The 18,314-nt window shown below is 45.0% G+C and overlaps 1 protein-coding gene across 1 annotated transcript; it reads right to left on the bottom strand.

Moving 5' to 3' along the window:
* Positions 1 to 452: 452 nt before the first annotated feature.
* On the bottom strand, positions 453 to 1,478 carry LOC124656565 (cytosolic sulfotransferase 18-like). Its single transcript, XM_047195284.1, has one exon. The coding sequence runs from the start codon at positions 1,476 to 1,478 to the stop codon at positions 486 to 488; it is 993 nt and encodes a 330-aa protein (XP_047051240.1). The 3' UTR covers positions 453 to 485.
* Positions 1,479 to 18,314: the final 16,836 nt, after the last annotated feature.

The following is an 18,314-nucleotide window of genomic DNA, read 5'->3' as shown; positions in this document are numbered from 1 at the left end:
TTTAAGAGGAAGGATGGAAGTTGTAGGAGCGAGGAGTCACAGTTCAAAGTGGCAATTGATTTTGGAGGTAGGAAGCAAACATTCGGATGGACTCCATACCGGTATGGATGGAAGAAGCATGCTGGCGCTTCGGTTCAGCAAGAAGGAATAGAGAAGGCATGAGCTTTGAAGGAGGATATACGACGGCTAAATTAATTGAGACGATGATGTGAATGTGTGTGCGCTGACGTTGAAGATTGGATGATGTGGGAGCACTTGAGGACAACTTTTTGACCATAGATTTAAAATCCGACGGATATAAATAATTCAGAAGATGTGGAAGCACCAGATTTCAGCTTGCAAACATTAAATGCATTTTAGTGGGGATAAACTTTATAGATATTATAGATAGGGAGCAAACCAGTTTCCACATGCACGCAAACATTTGCAACAACATACATACTAGTAATGAACCAAGGACATAAAACATAAGAAATGCTCAAGAATCAAAACATAAGCCCGCATCCTTGGAGCTTCTCTTGGACGATGCGGTCTAACTTTTCCGCCATCTCTTGGCTCATGTGGTTTGTCCAGTCTCCTACTTTCCCTTTCCTGAAAAACACAGAGTTATCAAGGTACACTTTGTTTCCTCGATCAACTCCGCCCACCTGGTTAACCTGTAGGCCGGTAAGCGTTTCAAAGCTGCACAGCCTCACCACCTCTTCGGCAACGCCAGAGCTCTCCTCCTCTTCGGTCAACGGGACGCCAAGGAATTTCGCTAGCGTCCGCACAGCTTGCACCGGATCTGACATGATCTCTTCATACTTCAGAAAAAGAACGTTGTTAGGCCTTGCTAGGCTCTCCTTCCAGTACTCGAGGCAGTGATCCCAGAAGGGGCCATAAGGCGAGAACCCCTCGCAGAACATGCTGAAAGCATTCTCCATCGACAAGTTGCAACCCTTGACAACTCTGTTCTCGTAATGCAACCTTGACACCAGGGTGTCCTTGGGGTCCCGGCACAGGTACACGATTCGGCGGCCACGCGAACTCGTCGTGTCCGGTGGGAGCATCGACATGGGCATGTGCGTCGCGAGAAGCCTCGGAGAAGGAAGCGTCTCAATATCAGCATGATCCGTGCTGAGGCCAGAGATCTCGATGAACGGCACGACGTCATGAGGGTGGCGGGTGAGGAGTGGGTGGTTGGCGAAGCTGTAGCGGGAGCGGTTGGTGATGGTGAAGGCGAGTGCCTTGAGCCAGGTGGTGCCACACTTGGGCTGCGTGGCGAGGATGATGTCGTCGGCGCGGGGTTTGTAGGTTTCTTGGACTAGCAAGATCTTCTCTAGCATCTGTGGCCGGAACCAGTACTTCTTGTATTGAATCAGTGGTTGTGACCACCCTTCTCTTGCTGGGAGTGTGGACATGAAATGTTTGAGCTGGCTTTGTTTGGGTAGGTCACCTTCTGATGAACTCTTGGTGGGACTCTCTTGAGCGTGAGCCATGGCTGATCGGAGAGGAGGCAAAGCTCTCAGTTCCTGGCTTGTTGCTCGATGCATGCTACTGGTTTTATGCCAGTCGATGGAGGATGATTCAGAGAGAGGAAGCTGGTTGTTAGTGCGGTGATGCAATAATAGATATTTGTTTATGTGTGCTGCATATGTATAAAATGGATGGATGGTACGATCGATCGAGATGTTACTATAGTTTATGGAGGAGCAGGTTCACGTGGCGGCTAAAGTTTAGAAAAGACCAATCATTACGTTTCGGAAAAGTTGTAAGGAGGGAACCAACCTATGGTTGGGTGGTTAGGAGAGCGATAGCAGCTTGGCCACTGTGAAGTTCAAATCACAGATTTGACACTTTGGTGTCTCATTAAAGACGGAATATTCTTCAGTGGGAGGCGACGTTCCCGTCGACAGCGAAGTGCTCATAGGGGTAGGGTGTGCCTGCGTGCGTTTATAGGGGTGAGTGTATGTGCGTATTTGTGACCGTCTACATCTGTACTGTGTTTCGCAAAAAAAAGGTGTAAGAAACTAAGAAAGTTTCGGTAAAAAATGCCGTTATATTTTTGGTCTACATGAAAAAACAAAATGGTGGAGGAATAAAAACTCTTTTCTGTATCAATTTTTTCATGTAGCACAAAATGCTACATTAAGGATGTGTATAGACATATTTTTTATATTGTATTTGTAAACACGGAAATACAGGATTTTTTTGTTTTTGCAAAAGCGAGCGCACCGGTGCTAAGGAGCCTCCAGCAGTTTTCGCCATCGAGGGTGGCCTTAGAATTTTACTTTTATTCCCAGTTAGAATTTTAAGAAAAGCTAAAATGGTAACCTGTACTTTATTTTTTCTAGAAATAAAAACACAACTAAATCAAGGTTTCAAATATATCTATATATTTCTCCCTCCAAACTCCAAAAACATCTTATATTTAGGAGCAAACTTATGTATATTAAGGGACTAAAGGTAAGATATGGGGCTTTAATGTGGAGCAGTGTTTTCGCTCTTAGTTGCGTATGCTTCGTTTATTTAAAATGCACTTGAACTTATTTTGAAATGTCAAAAAAATCCACACAAAAATGTCACATGTACATCTCCACATCCTACCTGCACACAAATTCGATTTACTGAAAAATGAATTTATTTTTGTCGTGTGTACAAAAGACAAAATTTGATGCTAAAACAAGGTCTTTCACGAACATTTTATTTTGTCTTTTTCCCACATAACAAAATTGTTGTTTTTTGTGAAACTTTAGGTGTGCATGTCGAGTGTGGAGACGTATGCAGGAAAAAATCCGCATTTTTTACATTTTGAAATATGTATTTTCGGTAAAGGGAGCATATGCACCTGGAACTGAAGTGATGAGGCTCCTGATACAGATTTACCACCATGGTGGATTTTGTGGGCCAAGGGGAATGGGTTTGGGGTGGCTCGATCTAGCTCTCGCAAGCCAGATTCTTTGCCGGTGAATCTAGGCTACCAAGGTTGGCGCTCAATTGTTGAGGGTCGAGGTAAGTGATATTTCACAATTTTGATGTTGTGAACAATGTGTTGAGTTGTTGCCAGCTAGTGTGTGATGTTCTACAAACACACGTGTGATATGTTGTGACGTTCTTGGGCGCTTGCTACAAATGTTGCATTCATGCTTTAACTTTTTTTTGGTACAATCGTTTTGTTTCTGTGTTGCACATGTTCGATGAATTTTCACAAGTTTTGCTTCGATCTATGGGGGTTTTGTGCATATGTTGACTTTTTTGCTACATAGTCATGCTCTAAATGTTGCAACCGTTATTCACAAGTTTTATAGACCACGAGAAAAATGTTGCATACGTAGAAAATGTTGCATCTAGAGGTTTGTTGTTGCATTGATCGGAAGATCCAAATCTTAAACTAAAGTGAGATAAGAAGGCTCTATAGGTGGCCCGTTTTTTCTTGCATCTATCGGGTGATAGCTAGCACTGACCTTTTCAAGAGTACAACTCCCCTGACCAGCTAAGCCAATTAATTGGGGGCGGAGGAAGTAGTTTTAAACCACGTTTTGTGAACGGTAAAAGCAATAGACATGTGCAAGAAAAAAATCAAAAGAATATGGCTTCAGTTATCGCGATGATGTTATTTTTATGTGAAAAGCACTTAACGAGTTAGTATCACTTTTGATTTTTTCTCCAAAAATTACCGGTTTAGTGGCACTGAGTTGCAAATTGCTATTTTGTGCTTTTTAAAAGTTTTACTACGAACACTTAAAATTGAGCCGTGTGCGGGAAAATATAGGTACGCGGGTCTTGTGGCACCCCCGGGATCAGGGTTAGACAAATACCAGATCTTCGTCTGACATAAGCCTAACCTAGAGCTCGAGAGACTACAGTAAGAGAATCGGTAATACAACAGTGACTCTACGACTCAAGAAGTAATACAAGCTCATAACTGAGCGAAGAACCAAAGAATTACAAGCATAGGTCACTGACCTGACATACATCAATCAACGGAAGCAAAGTTATGCTATTAGACATAGCAAGACAGCAAAAGGCCTAAGAGGCCAGGAGCATAACGGCGACGTCCCAGCCCATAGATTCCAGGCTGCCACCTGGGAACCCCAAGCTACTCGTCGATGTCGACTAGAAACCACCATCTCGTTGGAGCGACTTCGTCCGAAACAAAAGCATGCAAAGCTGAGTACAGGGGACTCGGCAAGACTTAGTACAACCTTTTAGCAAAGCGGTTATGCGGGCTTTCGTAGAGCTTCTTTTGCGTAAAGCCGGTTTTCCTTTGTAAGACAAGAGAGAAGAGAAGCTCGACTACTTAGAACCTTTAAAAGGGGATAAGAAAGCAATATTTCTAGCTCTACTGATCATCATATTGTATCCACCAATCTTCATCATCTCGAACCACTATCCTCGGATCACCCCCTCAACACCCGGAGAAGGTGTCCGTAAACACACATTGATTACCAAGTTTTACGATTAGGTTCAAGTTGTCTATGATCACAGAATCCATTCCCAAGTCGTCCGTAACCGTGGACACGGCTTTTCGAAAAGATTATAACCTGCAGGGGTGCACAACTTTACCCACACGTGCCAACCGACTCTTAATGCCAAATTATTAGCTCTCTTCCTTGGAAAGCCGGCAGAGGGTGGTCGACCACGACCTTTACCTTGTTGTCGCCGAGACCATGAGTCACGCGCTAAGGATTGTTCCGCCGTAACGGGTCAAGTCCCGAAGTCGGTCCTTAACGATGTGAGCCGAGGTGGGTTTCCCCAGAGGCCGCAACCCCCAGCCACCACGACCACGCTTACCTGCCTGTTATGTACCTTTTCCCCCAAGCAAAATGCAATGTATATGTCCAGGTAAAGCGCAAACTATGTGACTCATGGAATCTACTAGGCAAGTTAGTGAGTCGAGAGGGTACCATAATAGGGCCTCGCGTGGTTGTACGCTCAGTCTTGGTTCAAGAGGCGAGAACTCGGTTCCTAGGGTCGGCAGAAACAAAACAACCCACCACATCCCAATGTGGCCTCTCGTCTGAGCCTTTAATCATGTTTAACAACATCTCTATACTTACCACGTCAACTTGTCATGCTAGATTCATTTCATTGTATGGCTCCAGTCCGAAGACCGGAGTAGTAGCGTAACAAACTAAGCATGGCTAAGCATAAAGAGATAAAGGCTCTAACGGCGCACACATGCCCAACCTAGTTATGCTAGGAGCGAGTGGATCGGGTATTTGAGGCTACAAGGGTGTAACATGCAATAGATAGGACAACTCTACCTATCGATAAAAGACAGTTGAATCGTGTGCAATATGTAGGAACCAGAAATAAAAGCATTTCAAAAACATATATGAACCAGGCTAGGGCTTGCCTTTGTCCCTGACAAACCGAAGTGGATCTTCGATAATCTTGTACTTGACTTGTTTGTCGGTGGGAAAATATTAACCTTCGGTGTTGTCGATCTTCATCGTCTCGGTCACGTGTTCTATCGATTGCGAAGAAGCAAACACCGGAAAGGGTAAAACAACAATCAACATATGGCATCGATGCAATGCACATACAAGGATGATGATATGACATGTTAAAGATATTGAATTAATCCTAAGACATGATCATCAGATTAACTAGGGTTCGACGGAACTAGGGTTAGCAGTTCCGGAGACCTCAGAGGGGTACAATTAGTTCTTCTAAAACAAATAGGATTTTAAGTTGTTTATCAATGCATGCTTTTGATACTAAAGTGTAGATCTCATTTTTCTGAAGATTTGGATATATTATACACCTTTTTCTGATTTAAAATGAAATAGTTATTGAATTTACAAGTTTTATCCATTTTCTGAAATTTCTGGAAAATAATAAAAGTCTGACAGTCGGACCCACTGTCAGGGTTTTAATCATTTCCTAAACATTTAGGAAAAGAATAAATATCTGACAGAGGGACCCACCTGTCAATGCATTTACCAAAACAGAAAATACAAGAAAATAAAAAGAAAAGGGCCACTGGGCCCACCGGGTCAACCCGCCGGTGGTCAACTCCGGCGGCCAACGCCGGCAACCACGCAGAGGCGGCGCTCGGGAGCGCGGGCGACCACGCTGGAGGGGGCATTGGACGCGCCCGGTCGAGGCGGACCGGCCGGGTGGCCGCGCCGCCGCCGCGTGGTCGCCGGGAGACGCGCCGGCGACGATGGCCGGGGCGGCGCTCGCAGACGCGCGACGGGCGGCGGCTACAGAGGGAGAGCGAGGGCACAGAGGGGCTGGGGAGAACCGCCTGCTCACCCTGAACGCGTGGGTGTCGATGGAGAGGCCGGAGATGGCCGGGCGGCGACGCCATGGTCATCGGAGGCGGTGGCCAGCCGCGGGAAGATGGGGTCGGGGCGGCGATTGGAGCCTCCCCTCGTCGGTTCCTTTGACGGGGTGGAGCAGCAGGAGGAGGCGGAGCCGATGGTGGTGGCGGTTGGGCGCGGGGGTGGCCGGAGCGACGGCGGCGACGAGCGCTGGTCGGGGCCAGGGTTTGCTCGGCCACGCGCTTGATACGTCTCCAACGTATCGATAATTTCTTGTGTTCCATGCCACATTATTGATGTTATCTACATGTTTTATGCACACTTTATGTCATATTCGTGCATTTTCTGGAACTAACCTATTAACAAGATGCCGAAGTGCCGATTCTTTGTTTTCTCGCTGTTTTTGGTTTCAGAAATCCTAGTAAAGAAATATTCTCGGAATTGGACGAAATAAAAGCCCGGAGGCCTATTTTCTCACGAAGCTTCCGGAAGACCGAAGACGAGACGAAGAGGGGCCACGGGGAGCCAAACCCTAGGGCGGCGCGGCCCCCCTTGGCCGCGCGGCCCGTGGTGTGGGCCCCCGTGCCGCCTCTCGACTTGCCCTTCCGCCTACTTAAAGCCTCCGTGACGAAACCCCCGGTACCGAGAGCCACGATACGGAAAACCTTCCGGAGACGCCGTCACCGCCGATCCCATCTCGGGGGATCCCGGAGATCGCCTCCGGCACCCTGCCGGAGAGGGGAATCATCTCCCGGGAGGACTCTACACCGCCATGGTCGCCTCCGGAGTGATGAGTGAGTAGTCTACCCCTGGACTATGGGTCCATAGCGGTAGCTAGATGGTTGTCTTCTCCCCATTGTGCTATCATTGTCGGATCTTGTGAGCTGCCTATCATGATCAAGATCATCTATATGTAATTCTATATGTTGCGTTTGTTGGGATCCGATGAATAGAGAATACTTGTTATGTTGATTATCAAAGTTATACATGTGTTGTTTATGATCTTGCATGCTCTCCGTTATTAGTAGATGCTCCGGCCAAGTAGATGCTTTTAACTCCAAGAGGGAGTACTTATGCTCGATAGTGGGTTCATGCCCGCATTGACACCTGGGACGAGTGACGAGAAAGTTCTAAGGTTGTGTTGTGCTTGTTGCCACTAGGGATAAAACATTGATGCTATGTCTAAGGATGTAGTTGTTGATTACATTACGCACCATACTTAATGCAATTGTATGTTGCTTTGCAACTTAATACCGGAGGGGTTCGGATGATAACTCTGAAGGTGGACTTTTTAGGCATAGATGCGGTTGGATGGCGGTCTATGTACTTTGTCGTAATGCCCAATTAAATCTCACTATACTCATCATGATATGTATGTGCATGGTCATGCTCTCTTTATTTGTCAATTGCCCAAGCTGTAATTTGTTCACCCAACATGCTTGTTCGTCTTATGGGAGAGACACCTCTAGTGAACTGTGGACCCCGGTCCAATTCTCTTTATCGAAATACAATCTACTGCAATACTTGTTTTTACTTGTTTTCTCTGCAAACAATCATCTTCCACACAATACGGTTAATCCTTTGTTACGAGCAAGCCGGTGAGATTGACAACCTCACTCGTTTCGTTGGGGCAAAGTACTTTGGTTGTGTTGTGCAGGTTCCACGTTGGCGCCGGAATCTACGGTGTTGCACCGCACTACATCCCGCCGCCATCAACCTTCAACGTGCTTCTTGGCTCCTCCTGGTTCGATAAACCTTGGTTTCTTTCTGAGGGAAAACTTGCTGCTGTGCGCATCATACCTTCCTCTTGGGGTTGCCCAACGAACGTGTGAAATACACGCCATCAGCGCTCAGAGAGGGAGAGAGACGCGCGAGGGAGAGAGGAAGAGGATAGGGAGAGGGGCAGGGCGTCGGCGGCCTTATCTCCTCGTCCAGGGGCGGCGGCGGGCATCTCCTCGCCGGGATCGACGGCCGGCGCTGCGACAGGCAGCAGCCTGCCTGGCTGCAGGTAGAAGACAAGGGCATTTTTGCCCATACCCCCCTGGGGTTTGCTGTTTTCCAAGAAGTTTTAAAAACAGGGCAAAAACAATTATATTTTGTTGTTTTGGACTATTTTGATAACCCAGAAACCCTCCAAACTTTGTACAAATCTTATGTGGCATTCTTTGAATAATTCATAAGCACCACATAACAAGATTTTGAATGTTTTAAACATTTCAAATTGAGGTACAACTTTGGAATTTAAGGTTTACACTTCATTTAGAAATGCAAATTTTTTTCCTAATGCATTTTAGATGATGCTCATGAATGCACAAACAATTCCTAATTAGGGTTTAGCAAAACAGGGATGTTACAACTCTATCCCCCTTACAAGAATCTCGTCCCCGAGATTCCTAAAGTAGGAAAAGAGAAGGTAACAAGGACTACACCGATCTTCAACGAGCTTGTCGATACCATGATGATCTTCTTTGTTGAAGAAGTTGACCCATGACGTCATGAATGAATTTGATCCACAACACCACGAATGAAGCGCTTCATTTCCTTCCCTTGTGTTTGTTGCTCAACTGCACCTAAAGGAAAGAGGGAATAACTCTAGAACGATGGATCTTCACGAAGATCGAGTATCTCATGGGTAACTCATGGGAGGAGTGTCGAAAAACAACTTTTGAGCTAACAAACATGAAACACGTCAAGGTAACAGAGGATATGAAAGAAGTTTCAAATTTTGGTAGGCAATTGCTCCACGCTTTACAAGAATACGAAGGGACAAGGTAGCGAGGAGTTAAACTGCCTTTGATACCATGACGAGGCACTCTTAGAGAGGGTGACTCGTGAAAACACAAATGATTATCCAACCATAGCAACTTTGGATTTAAGAATCATAGTCACTTTTCTGGCAAGCGTACATGAAATGATTGTTGTCTACTCAAAAGGCTAGGGCCTAGATGACTGACGAATTCACACAACGTGTGAATTGATTGGAACTTCAGGTACTAACCAACGGAATGGAAAGGGCACTGGCTAGGGAGGTGCCAAGGATCAGCGGGGAGTGAATTTCTTCGAACGAAATTGTCGTCACCAGAGAAATGATTTCGAGGGATTGACCAAGAGACATTTAGCAACTCTGCTTATAAGGTTATCCTTGATGTTCTAGACACCAATATTAGGCTATTGACTAGCCTTCAATAGGTCATCAAGCGACGGTCAAGACTTTAGGATTTGAAAAGCATCATAAGGGCAACTCCTAGAATAAGTCGCACAAGATCCTTATGGAGAGTGGTTATTCTTATTACTTCAAGGATCATGGCATTAGGTCTTTCGACTAGTTGTGTTAACCACGACATCAATCTTGCCGGATTTGCAAAGAGACCTATGTCAAAACCCTTGAGAAACACCAACCATTATTGCCGCTTGAGATTCAGCTTAGGTTAGGTGTAAAGATATTTCAGACTCAGCAAGTCCAAATAGGAATTTGCAATAGTTACCACCAAGGTAAAGTTGCTAGATTCTCAAGATATAGACTATAATGTCAAGCTCTAAAAGATTGAGCCAGATTGCATAATCCATATGGTTGCCACTGCCAAAGGCAATTGCGCGCATATGAACTTGCAATATAACACAATTGAGTCCTAGTGGGGACATCGAAGAAGATATTGAAGCTCTTAAGCTACTGCTCTTTCTTGAACAAACCGGTCAGTGGCTTAGTGTGCACAAGGAACTTTTCAAGCAAATGGAGGCAACAACCTTCCATCTGAAGAATAATTCGCACATGCCTGACCGACTTGCGATGTTTCCCGAGGAAAACAAAGGGAACTTGACTCAGATCCATGGCGACATCTTTCAGCAAATGCACGTGAACCAGAGAAGGTCACTTCCAACATCCAGAACACATACTTCATGATAACACGAAGATGGTTCTCAAAAATTTCCAATATTAGTGCCAACTGTTCAAGATGAATCTCTTTAAACATGGAGGAAATAAGAATATCATCGATGGGCTCAATGACAAACTTGTCAAGATACTCCAATATGAGGGACTCATATTCTATATGGACTCGGCAGAAATATTGGTCAGACCAAAGGACATGAAGGTATACTCAGACGAGGCACCATGGGTATAAGCATCATCAAGATAGTCCTTGGAACTGAGTTTGATTTGACGATATCCCAAGCTCAAATCAAACATGGGGAAGATAGCATATCCACAAAGGAGATACTTTCTGACTTCAACACAAACAACACTAGACATGCCTTTATGAAGGAACAAAGTTGGATAGAGATTTTGTCCTTCAACTCGCCAAGTTGTTGTTTAAGCTCAACCAATTAGTCCAGGGTTATCCAATACGGTTCTTGGGGAAAGAGTAGTTCAGAGAACCAACTTACTCATGAACTCGATAACACGGTCATGTGGCAACATGTCGATACTTCTAGAAGGACCACTAGAATATCACAAACCACCGGTATAACAATGAATTTAAGAGGGAATCTTGCTTTACAAAGAAAACGATATGGTCTTGAGAGCTTTGGGATGAACCTAACTCTTTGACCGAATATGTGGACTTGGCAGCACAATCAAACTTCGCTTAATAATTGGCGAACCAATTATGCTAGGAATGACATCAATGTCCTTGGATTTCGAAGCAATGAGAATTGCTAAGAATCTCGGATGGCCACATCAATACAAACGCCCCAACATTCCCAAGCACGGACAGCTCGAAGGAAGTGTGGCTAAAGATGTGTAAGAGCATCACTTCATCTATAAGGCCATGATACAAAGCACGACCTCATGATATAAAAGAGGGTGATACTCCAAGGTAGAACAAAACAGAAGCTAATTAGACTTCTTAATCTGCGGATTACAACACTTTGACCATGTTTTAGAAATGGAAAAGGTACTGGAGTTTGTTTCTCCTTACATACCGAAGTGGAATGCCTTGACAGACCACAAGGGTAACATGCACTGGACACACCAATGCGCATTTACCACTTGGCTGCTAACTAGCAGACAAAGGTCGAAAAGTAACTAAATAAGAAGAACACGATCAGGATCAGAATTCCTGAGAGGTAGATGCACAAGTTAACAGTCTTGGGAAACTCATGCTAAGAAGGGAGGTGTGGCAGGGTCACGGACATAGATAATGGACTCACAAAGAGCACACTTGTCGTGATCCATTTGTTTCGATGAAAGAACCTCTGCAAAAGCTAGTGGAAGGGAAAGACCTGTATTGCCGAAATTCAACACGACAAGAACCACAAGCTTGAAGGCTAGATTGATTAGAATTTAGTCATCCCGATGTAATGTTTGAACATTAACACCAGTGTTAAACAGCATGGATCTTGGGTTAAAGGCCAGCTTCAAGTACTAAGATTCATAAAATAGTATCCGGCACAATCGGGGACCTTCGGTTCAAGTCCAAGGGTTAAAACCCGAGAAAGAAGTAACTACTTACCAAGTGACACAAAAGACACTGTAGTAATCACGATGTACCATCTAGAAGAAATGCATAGCTTCCAAACTTCCCAACCAAATAAAAATGAGGCATCCAAGGCGAAAGGAAACCTCAAAGTCTGGAACAGAATTAGGTGGAACCCACAAAATAGAGAGATCGTGATGGAAAGGAATCTCTCTGTTGAAACAAAACAAAACAAAGAGGAAGCAAAGAACACATACAACTCTAGAGAACTCTGCACTAGGTCAACTGGTATAGAAACGACATGCCCTTGAGGCACCTAGGTTTTGGAAGACCAAAAGAGATATAAAAACTTTCAAATCAACACAAGGTAAGGTACCTTAGAATTAGAGCGATACCAGATAAGGAGTAAAAAGAAGCCTGATCAGATTTTTGCAAATACTTTTAGCTTTCAAATAGTTTTCACAAACACTAGACTCAACATCGACCAGTAGAAAGGGCTTCCTACGAGCAGATCCGCTTCGATACCAAAACACTGTGGCACCCCGGGATCGGGGTTAGACAAATACCAGATCTTCGTCTGACATAAGCCTAACCTAGAGCTCGAGAGACTACAGTGAGAGAATCGGTAATACAACAGTGACTCTACGACTCAAGAAGTAATACAAGCTCATAACTGAGCGAAGAACCAAAGCATTACAAGCATAGGTCACTGACCTGACATACATCAATCAACGGAAGCAAAGTTATGCTATTAGACATAGCAAGACAGCAAAAGGCCTAAGAGGCCAGGAGCATAACGGCGACGTCCCAGCCCATAGATTCCAGTGCTGCCACCGGGAACCCCAAGCTACTCGTCGATGTCGACTAGAAACCACCATCTCGTTGGAGCGACTTCGTCTGAAACAAAAGCATGCAAAGCTGAGTACAGGGACTCAGCAAGACTTAGTACAACCTTTTAGCAAAGCGGTTATGCGGGCTTTCTGTAGAGCTTCTTTTGCGTAAAGCCAGTTTTCCTTTGTAAGACAAGAGAGAAGAGAAGCTCGACTACTTAGAACCTTTAAAAGGGGATAAGAAAGCAATATTTCTAGCTCTACTGATCATCATATTGTATCCACCAATCTTCATCATCTCGAACCACTATCCTCGGATCACCCCCTCAACACCCGGAGAAGGTGTCCGTAAACACACATTGATTACCAAGTTTTACGATTAGGTTCAAGTTGTCTATGATCACAGAATCCATTCCCAAGTCGTCCGTAACCGTGGACACGGCTTTTCGAAAAGATTATAACCCTGCAGGGGTGCACAACTTTACCCACACGTGCCAACCGACTCTTAATGCCAAATTATTAGCTCTCTTCCTTGGAAAGCCGGCAGAGGGTGGTCGACCACGACCTTTACCTTGTTGTCGCCGAGACCATGAGTCACGCGCTAAGGATTGTTCCGCCGTAACGGGTCAAGTCCCGAAGTCGGTCCTTAACGATGTGAGCCGAGGTGGGTTTCCCGGAGGCCGCAACCCCCGGCCACCACGACCACGCTTACACCGCTCGTTATGTACCTTTTCCCCCAAGCAAAATGCAATGTATATGTCCGAGTAAAGCGCAAACTATGTGACTCATGGAATCTACTAGGCAAGTTAGTGAGTCGAGAGGGTACCATAATAGGGCCTCGCGTGGTTGTACGCTCGGTCTTGGTTCAAGAGGCGAGAACTCGGTTCCTAGGGTCAGCGAGAACGAAACAACCCACCACATCCCAATGTGGCCTCTCGTCTGAGCCTTTAATCATGTTTAACAACATCTCTATACTTACCACGTCAACCTGTCATGCTAGATTCATTTCATTGTATGGCTCCAGTCCGAAGACCGGAGTAGTAGCGTAACAAACTAAGCATGGCTAAGCATAAAGAGATAAAGGCTCTAACGGCGCACACATGCCCAACCTAGTTATGCTAGGAGCAGTGGATCAGGTATTTGAGGCTACAAGGGTGGAACATGCAATAGATAGGACAACTCTACCTATCGATAAAAGACAGTTGAATCGTGTGCAATATGTAGGAACCAGAAATAAAAGCATTTCAAAAACATATATGAACCAGGCTAGGGCTTGCCTTTGTCCCTGACAAACCGAAGTGGATCTTCGATAATCTTGTACTTGACTTGTTTGTCGGTGGGAAAATATTAACCTTCGGTGTTGTCGATCTTCATCGTCTCGGTCACGTGTTCTATCGATCGCGAAGAAGCAAACACCGGAAAGGGTAAAACAACAATCAACATATGGCATCGATGCAATGCACATACAAGGATGATGATATGACATGTTAAAGATATTGAATTAATCCTAAGACATGATCATCAGATTAACTAGGGTTCGACGGAACTAGGGTTAGCGATTCCGGAGACCTCGAAGGAGTACAATTAGTTCTTCTAAAACAAATAGGATTTTAAGTTGTTTATCAATGCATGCTTTTGATACTAAAGTGTAGATCTCATTTTTCTGAAGATTTGGATCTATTATACACCTTTTTCTGATTTAAAATGAAATAGTTATTGAATTTACAAGTTTTATCCATTTTCTGAAATTTCTGGAAAATAATAAAAGTCTGACAGTCGGACCCACTGTCAGGGTTTTAATCATTTCCTAAACATTTAGGAAAAGAATAAATATCTGACAGAGGGACCCACCTGTCAATGCATTTACCAAAACAGAAAATACAAGAAAATAAAAAGAAAAGGGCCACTGGGCCCACCGGGTCAACCCGCCGGTGGTCAACTCCGGCGGCCAACGCCGGCAACCACGCAGAGGCGGCGCTCGGGAGCGCGGGTGACCACGCTGGAGGGGGCGTTGGACGCGCCCGGTCGAGGCGGACCGACTGGTGGCCGCGCCGCCTGCCAGTGGTCGCCGGAGACGCGCCGGCGACGATGGCCGGGGGCGGCGCTCGCAGACGCGCGACGGGCGGCGGCTACAGAGGGAGAGCGAGGGCACAGAGGGGCTGGGGAGAACCGCCTGCTCACCCTGAACGCGTGGGTGTCGATGGAGAGGCCGGAGATGGCCGGGCGGCGACGCCATGGTCATCGGAGGCGGTGGCCGGCCGCGGGAAGATGGGGTCGGGGCGGCGATTGGAGCCTCCCCTCGTCGATTCCTTTGACGGGGTGGAGCAGCAGGAGGAGGCGGAGCCGATGGTGGTGGCGGTTGGGCGCGGGGGTGGCCGGAGCGACGGCGGCGACGAGCGCCGGTCGGGGCCAGGGTTTGCTCGGCCACGCGCTCAGAGAGGGAGAGAGACGTGCGAGGGAGAGAGGAAGAGGATAGGGAGAGGGGCAGGGCGTCGGCGGCCTTATCTCCTCGTCCAGGGGCGGCGGCGGGCATCTCCTCGCCGGGATCGACGGCCGGCGCTGCGACGAGCGGCAGCCTCGCTCGGCTGCAGGTAGAAGACAAGGGCATTTTTGCCCATACCCCCCTGGGGTTTGCTGTTTTCCAAGAAGTTTTAAAAACAGGGAAAAAACAATTATATTTTGCTGTTTTGGACTATTTTGATAACCCAGAAACCCTCCAAACTTTGTACAAATCTTATGTGGCATTCTTTGAATAATTCATAAGCACCACATAACAAGATTTTGAATGTTTTAAACATTTCAAATTGAGGTACAACTTTGGAATTTAAGGTTTACACTTCATTTAGAAATGCAAATTTTTTTCCTAATGCATTTTAGATGATGCTCATGAATGCACAAACAATTCCTAATTAGGGTTTAGCAAAACAGGGATGTTACAGGTCTCGATTTAGAGTTTACCCTAAAAAAAGGTCACAGGACGCCCTGTTCATGGGTTATGGGTGACGCGTTTTTCGCCTAAAACCTTAATATATCAATTATTTTACAATTTCCACTCTTTTATGGGATTAGCCTGAGTTGCTTTAACACTGTCCAAACAATATTGATCTTGCAAACATGGTTCTGTTGTCTTTGTATATTCCATCCGATGCATGTGTTGCGTTTCATGCTACTGGAGTGATTTACATGGGAAATGTTGAAGGGGTTTACAGCAGAAAAATTATAATTTTTCTAACTAGCGTACGATACGTCTCGAACGTATCTATAATTTTTGATGCTCCATTCTTATTTTACACCAATTCCATTATGTTTTACTTACACTTCGTTACATTTTTATACATTTTTCGGCACTAATCAATTGACAAGATGCCACAGTGCCAGTTCCTCGTTTTCTGCTATTTTTGGTTTCTGAAAAGTTGTACAGGAAATATTCTCGGAATTGGACGAAACAAAAGCCAAAGTCAATATTTTACTGTAACGAAGATGAAGTCCGAAGGGGAGTCGAAGAGGAGCCACAGGGGGGGGCCAAAGCACCCCTGGGCGTGGCCCAGGCCCTGGCCGCGCCTAGGTCAGGTGTGGGCCACACTGGCCTCCATCGACCTCGCCATTCCACATATTTATTCACGATCTCGGGAAAACCCTGGATACTCAAGACTCCATCCACGAAAAGTTCGTCGCGGCCGCCATTGCAGAACCCATCTCGGGAGGGTTCTGAAGCTCTTCCCCGCACCCAGCCGGAGGGGGAGATCATCACCGGAGACCTCTACATCGTCATGCCCGCCTCCGAAGTGATGCATGACTAGTTCATCCCTAGACTATGGGTCCATAGCAGTAGCTAGATGGTTGTCTTCTCCAATTTGTGCCTCGTGTTTAGATCTTGTGAGCAGCCTATCATGATCAAGATTATCCTTATGTAATGCTACATGCATGTTGTATTTGTGTTGGGATACGATGAATATTGAATACTATGTTGAGATCGATTATATTCATGATATATGTTATTTGTGATCTTCCATGCTCTCCGTTGTTAGCAGATGCTTTGGCCAAGTATATGCTTGTGACTCCAAGAGGGAATATTTATGCTCGATAGTGGGTTCATGCCTCTAGTTTTCTGGAAGAGTGACAATAACTTCTAAGATTGTAGATGTGATGTTGCTACTAGGGACAAACCAACAATGTTTTATCCAAGGGTAATTCTATTGTTTACTTTACACATATTTCTTAATGCGATTATCTGTTTCTTGCAACTTAATACTGAAAGGGGTGCGAATGCTAACCGGAAGGTGGATTATTAGTCATAGACGCAGTTGGATTACGATCTATGTATTATGTTGTAATGCCCGAACGAATCTCATAGTAATCATCTTGTCATGTACGATCTCTATTCTGTCAATTGCCCAGCTGTAATTTGTTCACCCAACATGCTATTTATCTTTATGGAGAGACACCACTAGTGAACTATGGACCCCGGTCCTATTTCTTTACACTGATACAATCATCATGTTCTATTTACTTACTGCAAGCACTGTTCTCTTACTATTCTACTGCAAACATCTCTTTTCACACCATATGGTTAACTCTTTGTTATCAACAAAATCAGTGAGATTGACAACCTCACTGTGAGTTGGGGCAAAGTATTGCGATTGTGTTGTGTGCAGGTTCCACGTTGTTGATGACACCGGTAGTGCGTTCTGCTAATAGTCAGCTAGCAACACCTTCAGAAGTCACGCCTTTCTACTACTGGTCGATTAAACTTTGGTTTCTTACTGAGGGAAAACTGGCCGTTGTGCTTAGCACACCTTCCTTTTGGGGTTTCCCAACCGCTTCCACAACAACTGCCACCAAGATTATCTGCCACCACCACTGGAGCACCGTCAGCGTACTGCCTAGATCTATCTAGGAGTAATGCAGTAATGGAGAGAGATTTCGGTGACTTACCCTCGTAGACCGAAAGCGGTTAACGTTTAGCTGGAATATGGATGATGTAGTCGTACTTTGTCGCCGTCCTAAGGGTAGTGATAATCCTCGCATGATGATACCTTCGATCTGAGTTACGAATGTAGTATAGTAGCTTTTTCCCTAGTATACCTAGGTTTATCGAACCATGGGAAACATTGTGTATGGAAATCAAAGGAACTTCGATAAAACTTTCTTAATCATTATGTTTTATGTTTACCAGACCTTTCTAGTTTATTTTGAATCTTGGTTGTTGCAATGGATGGAAATAGGCAAGGGTTGAATATTCACTTGCAGCTGCACATACATATGGGATAAAGATAATAATAAGCACATTCATGTGTGAAATGATCTAATATAGATAACGATTTGGGCAACCATAAACACTAAAACCCCTACGAGTCCGATGCATAGCAATAGTCTTTTGATACGACAATTATACCACGAAGCACTAGGTTATAGCAATTATTAAGTAAAATACAGATTAAAGCATAAAGTATGATGATGTTGTTGTTATTCCCAAGTAGATCCTTGAACGAAAAAATGTACTCCCCTTGATGTCACTGGGTTTCCCGTGAGATCACCGATTCACTACTCATTTCACTTCTCATCTTTACTAGTCTATGGGATCTTGGGTAACTACAAGTCCATGGATCGAGACAAGAGACGAAGAAACAAGATACATCCTTCTGATCAGTCACCACACAACATTCCCATGTATTAGATGCACATAATTGCTGCGAGATTTCACCCCAACCCGCAGCCCAAGAAGACTACTCACTCATATAAATAAGATCAAGGATAGAAAACATTGTGCAAAATACTTAGATTGAAATCAAATATTCATACAATGGTCATCAAATCAC

This window comes from Lolium rigidum, chromosome 5, assembly GCF_022539505.1.
Source record: "Lolium rigidum isolate FL_2022 chromosome 5, APGP_CSIRO_Lrig_0.1, whole genome shotgun sequence".
In the NCBI taxonomy this organism is placed as follows: Eukaryota; Viridiplantae; Streptophyta; class Magnoliopsida; order Poales; family Poaceae; genus Lolium; species Lolium rigidum.
This window is presented reverse-complemented; position numbering and strand designations above follow the sequence as displayed.

Bases quoted from the DNA above. Each gene is read 5' to 3' on its own strand.
- LOC124656565 (XM_047195284.1), bottom strand. From the start codon at position 1,478: ATGGCTCACGCTCAAGAGAGTCCCACCAAGAGTTCATCAGAAGGTGAC.